General features: G+C 34.9%; 1 protein-coding gene across 2 annotated transcripts in view; it reads right to left on the bottom strand.

The window, feature by feature from the left end:
* Positions 1–1,781: 1,781 nt before the first annotated feature.
* Positions 1,782–6,000, bottom strand: part of LOC131070972 (SWI/SNF complex subunit SWI3A) — a 66,993-nt gene continuing 62,774 nt past the window's right edge. Inside the window, exons 7-8 of one of the 2 annotated variants that reach the window (XM_058006680.2) lie at positions 2,627–2,790; positions 1,782–2,539 (exon numbers count right to left, since the gene is read on the bottom strand). In XM_058006680.2, coding sequence (XP_057862663.1) covers positions 2,360–2,539; positions 2,627–2,790 — 344 coding nt within the window. In that variant the 3' untranslated portion in view covers positions 1,782–2,359. Of the gene's footprint in view, positions 2,540–2,626; positions 2,809–6,000 lie in introns of both variants that reach the window. The other variant, XM_058006679.2, reaches the window with a different exon arrangement.

Raw genomic sequence — 6,000 nt, 5'->3', positions numbered from 1 at the left:
GGAGATTCAAACCCTATTGGACATATGATGTATAATCTTTGTGATTTTGTTGATTTTCCTCACCACAATGTCTAGTCTTAATGGAAAACTCTTGGTCTATTGTACATTTTCATGAAAAGGCTTATTCGGAATGGAAGTCCTGGTCTAAAACTCATTCTTCGACAATGAAGTTTCCAACACCAAAGCCCGCTTGATTCCATCTTGTAGGGTAGCCTGTTCAAAAGCTTAATCAATCCCTTAAGGGATTCAATTAACCCTTTAGAAACACATTGTCAATCTTCTCTCCATGATGCCTAGCACCCCAAAAACTTTAAAAACTCTTATATAATTATCCACTAAACCACACTACTTGAGCTGAGTTAAATCTTTAAGTATACTTTGAGATCCTTCTAATCAAACCTCTAAATTAATAATTTGCTAAATTTATCATATGAGGTAATGGATCAATGACCTTGGATGTTCAATCTATGGTACTACCACAAATGCAATACTCTCCAATTACAAGGTAGTAAACTTGAATGTTTTAACTTCAATCATAGGTCTAAGAGGCAAATGTGTCTAAATTTTGCACCCCTACACAAGTCATGCACCTATTAGATCCATCATAAAGAGATGGGAGATCTTTCCCAAAGCTGCTTGGACATCTCTTTGAAAAGCTTGTATTATAAGCTCAAGTTTAAGGCCATTTTTGGGCTTTCTTCGTGTTCATTAAATTGGTGACAAGTAACTTAAGATCTCTATGAGGGCTCTATACTCTATGACAAGCCCTAACGTCATCAATTAGTAGGTTTCGAGTTTCATTTTCTATGAACTCTACTTCCTCATTAAAGAGGGTAGGATGAGTAGGTGTTTCCTATAAACTCTACCTCATTAAAAAAAGGTAGCTCGAATAGGTTTTGCAACTAGAACGAAGGCAATTTTTTGGTGGTTGCTCTGTGGTATCAAGATTATTGCCCCAAAAGTACTCTCTTCACCAATATGCTGTCTAGGTCCATTCATATGTTTATCTTGTGAAACAGTCATGCCATCATATCAAACATCAAACCAAATTTCTTTTCAACCTGACGATGGGACTATCATCCATATCCTTTCTCCTTTCCCCTTCTGACACATTTTATGCTTCGCAACAGATTCTAAAGGAGAATTTTCCTCCAGATTTTCTATATACTAACTTTGCTTCTTGATTTATCTTAAATAATATTTGATGGCTCTATCACTGTATTGCATTAAAATTTAACATGCAAAAATTATCTATAAATATCTCGACTAATTTAAAACGGTATGATAAGATGTACATTACAAATAAAATGCTTGGGCAAGTGCAATTATCTGAACATATGACATGCATATCGGTACACCTTTACAATGTTAAATGCTTATTTTTAAACACCCAAAAAGATCAATTAATAGCACGTATATCATTGAAATAGAACTTTTACGGTCATTGTATTCTTACCCAAAATAAGCGCATTGGCTTAATCTATATATGCGCATCCCTAAGACGTTAAAAATATGGGAATACAATAAACAGCTTTAACATACAACTACAAATTTTCGTTAGTACAAGGTATACTATCTTCCAATTTTGGACAAGACGGCCCTCAATTTTCTGATTCTTAAAATCTCATAAGTGTTCTTTGTTTTAACTACCCAATGCTTCCACACTAGTTCACATACATTCATTTGTACCTTTCTTCTATATAAGAAATAATTTTCGATCCTTAGATCCCAGATCTAAAAGTTTTAGTCAAGACTTCCATCAAGATGCAAACCTCCACTGATAATGTGAAAACAAGGGTTGTTAAAATTATACCAGAAATGTGATACAAGGTTTGCCTCAGAGAGAGTGTGTGCTTCTCAACGATGCCCTGAAATAATGGTTTGAAGCATTTGCGTCAGAAAAGACATACAGCCAAATTGAATACTGCAACTGATTCAACACCAGTCACAATGGTATTATCCACACATAAAGTGATCAAAGAAGGTGGTCCTGTATGGAATGAATGCCTTATGCTTGATAATTGCCAACAAGTGTAGCCCCTTTCATAAATATTGTCAAGTCTTCTTTATCTGAAGAATGACAGCAGGTTATAATTTACAAATGGTGTGAATTGTATTTTATCCAGTGCCTCTGATTATTGTATAACTGGCAATGGCAATGAACACGTGCAGCATACAAGGAGGAATCTCCTCTACCATAACAAGATTGGTCATTCTAGCAGGTAAGAATGTTCAACCAATAGCTTGGCCCTATTCTGCACCTTGTGTTGCAGTTCAGGCATTAGTGTACAACAGAAGTTGGGTATGAAGGAATGACCATGATGATAAGTACCATCTTTTATCAAACATAACCGACATGTTACGTTCCATCCAATTTCTTTCCTTGACTTACTGAAAACCTTGATCTTGAGGTCTTCTGAAGAAAACGTAATCGATCGGTGAATAAATGGTCATTTATTTGTTCCATTTGTGAGCAGCTTTTCTCTGTGATGATCTCCCGTTCATCAAAATGCTTAATTTTCTCCTCAAGCTGCTTCATCTGTAGTGATAGAACAAACATTTTGCTTGAGTTTCCTGCAGAATGTAGCATCGAATGTCTAATGGCTATCTATGAATATTAAAATACCTGATTTTCAATAATAGTGGAGACTATATGTTCAATATCTTGTTCTTCTTGATCTACCAAAAGCTTCGCTCGCTCAGCTGCTGATTTCAATGCTGTTGCAGTCACAGATTTCCCTTCCATTGTTGGAGTTAAATCTTTGCCAACACAAAGAGCTTCACCGTCTTCTATAATTTCAACAGACCCTGCAATAGAAGTGTCAAACCTCCTTGAAACATTTTATTATGAATTCATGCAATATTTACGAATGTAAATTCAGCCAGAACAGTAAACGAATAGACAAAATATATAGCTGACTCAACCAGTTAAAAACTAGGAAGTACTCTGTAGATTAATGGGGCATTACCAATATATTATTGTGTGGACTGATTTATCACATAACAAATTGGGCTCAAACTTCGGTGTTTTGAGGATTTCTTTGGTAAAAAATAAACAGTTCTCTGCAGTATTGGCATCAGAGCTTGTGGTCATCCCAGTGATTAAGTTTTTGCCAATGTTAGACAAACAAAAAGTTGCTTTTAAAACAAGTTTGAGAAAAAACACAAATTCTACACTATCCAATTACAGTCTTGAATTATATTTAATTGAAGTTGTTAACTATCATTTACGAGAGAAGATTCATCTTCATGAATTGTTACAGGAGGGAAGCTTACATTAATACTGTATAACAAAACTGAAAGTGAAAGTGAGAGTGCAGAATCGATAAGCTTAATCATTAAAATTTAAAACCCTTGCATTCTATCAAAAATTCCCAGATATAAAAAATGCAGCTGAGGCAAACATCTATCATATTATTCTGATCCTATACCATGCATCTGAAAGATATTTTAAGCTGTTCAAAAGGGATTGTGCCAAAGTTTTTATAAGATATTCATCAGACACAAACCACAACAAATAAATCTGGTTTGCATCCCCCTACTGTGAAGTAGCTGCAAGACGATTGCATTTTATTAACAATTCCTGGATATAAAAATTGCTTCCATGAAGCAAAGATCTATTAAATTAGTCTGATCCCTACACCATGTAATAAAATTTCTTTGGAATTCCATTAAACTAAAGGAAAAATTTGCTGTATCTGAAAGGCATTTTAAGCTGTTAAAAAGGTTTTGTGCCAAAGTTTTTAGACGACAGTCATCAGCCACAAACCACAACGAAATAGACTGGTTTGTTATCCCTCTACTGTGAGGGAGCTGCAAGACATTGCCAAGGATTAATGCTATCAGATTTCCACAAGCGCGAATGCGACACGGCGGGAAGTGCCAAAGGCAAGGAAATTGTGGTGGTCAGTGAACCACAATAGTTTCTTGTTGTTTTGTTGATACTGTATGTTTTGACAGACTTTGCATGTTTTGTCAGTCTTAGGATGATATGGCTTGTATATGCGGATGGTTAGGAGGATGGTTTTTTTGGTTTAAAACAGTTGTATACGTGCAAAACTCTGAAGAATGTAACTATTTTGAAAAATTAATACAATGAAACAATTACCGATCGAAGAAAAAAAGATATGAGAACTTTACTAGCCAAAACTATACAGGAAATATAAAGTTTAATTTATCTTAAAAAGTCTTACATTATGCATTTAGTGAGTAACTACACAATGACAAGACGCATAGTTTGAAACATATTACAGATTTTGAGCACTAATTAAATTGGCATTGGAAAAATCAAGTGTAGAAAAAGTTTTTAGTTACAGAATTTCAAACAAAAATCAATTATTCCTATAGCATAAACAACTATAGATTCTTGAAACCGAATTTGAGAACAATTATTTATTTTAGCCAGTTTTTGGCTCTATGGATTGGGATATTTTGGATAAAGGATGACCGAAGCAGGCATCTTGTGGTAGCAGGATTGGACCTATAACAACAATGGTACAAGAATATCCAAACACCAAAAATAGAATTTTTTTCATTCAAAGCCTGCTTAGAGTATGTGCTTACATTTTCACCCAAAAACAGTGAAGATTTAAATGATGGACATCACAGAAGCAAATATCAAAGAACTTTTCAGAAGCACTGAACTAAACGATATTGAAGCTTGTATTCTTAAAAGTGAAACCAACTTTGCAAAAGAGTCAAAAAGATTTTGGAGAAATATAGTGAGCATAAAGGTATGGTGCAAAGATTGCATATGCAATCCATGCCTTACAAAGATATGGAACAAAAAAAAGAACAAAAATTGGAGATATAGTACAACGGAAATACACACATAGTTATCCAGGCAAGGAAGCCAATTGGATTCAATATTACAATATTTGAAACTATATGAGAACATCGAAGAATGGAACAATGGCATGGAAAGAAGATACAAAAGATAAATGTAGCAACACCGATCAAACAAGAAACCAGAAAGTATTGTGCTGCCTTCTAAAGAACCCTTAAATTTCAAATTCAACTAACATGGAATTCCACAAAACAGGTTTGTCGTCTCTTTATCATCTCAATGATACAAGCATATAAAGTTTTTGATTAAAGTTCCAAGCATATAAAGTTCCAATGGAGTAAGCATTGTCTTTCTTTTTAAGATGATTTCCAAGAAACCATATGGCTCTTTTACACATTGATTTTGCAAGAAGATGATCCACATGGACCAACATGTACAAGAAAGTTCTCACCATCACCCTTCCTGATAACATTAGTAATTGACTCTTGCTATAAAAGCACTCAAGATTTTGGATGATGAACACTTAGATCAGGAAACGACACCCCACTAAGGCCCTCAAGGAAAAATAGCATCATTAGTTAGGGTAGGAACTCAGTCCATCTCAGTAGAATGATATAGTGGAAGGCACGCCTGAAAATAACTTTCACACAATCAAGGCAGGATAGTCAGAGTAGTGGGAACACTAAGAAAAAGAAACATAAGAACCTCCTTTGCCACTCCTCACCCAGAAGCATTTGCTAAAATCTGCTAACTAGTTTAGTGATCCTAAGCAACAAAAAGGTTCTCACTTGACACCATGCACTAACAGCGGATCTGGTGACCATAATTCTAAAACTCGGCAAAAACTTGCCAAATTTGTAGGTTCCCTCAAGGTTTTCATAGGATGAGTTACTTGTCTATAACTTGTGACCTAAGTCTGCCAAAAAACTTGCAAGTTAATCAATGAGTTTCTGCCAAGACTCACTTAAACTCAGCAAATACGTAAAAGAAACTTGGCTGCTGCAGAAAACCCATAATAAAACTAATATTTTTTTTCAATTTTGTCATTTAATATTTTGCCTTCAGCAAATTAAACATAAGTGGCATTAATTGATTGTTAGCTGATTGTAAGGATTTATCAACTGTTGGTGAAAAGCAATAATTCTTTTATAAATAGCATGCACAATGAAAATCCTGTCACCTCGAAGGCCTTAAGACGGGCTTGGTGGCAGATG

Source organism: Cryptomeria japonica, chromosome 4 (genome assembly GCF_030272615.1).
Source record: "Cryptomeria japonica chromosome 4, Sugi_1.0, whole genome shotgun sequence".
Taxonomy (NCBI): Eukaryota; Viridiplantae; Streptophyta; class Pinopsida; order Cupressales; family Cupressaceae; genus Cryptomeria; species Cryptomeria japonica.
The sequence above is the reverse complement of the archived record's forward strand: the minus strand, read 5'-3'. Positions and strand labels throughout refer to the sequence as shown.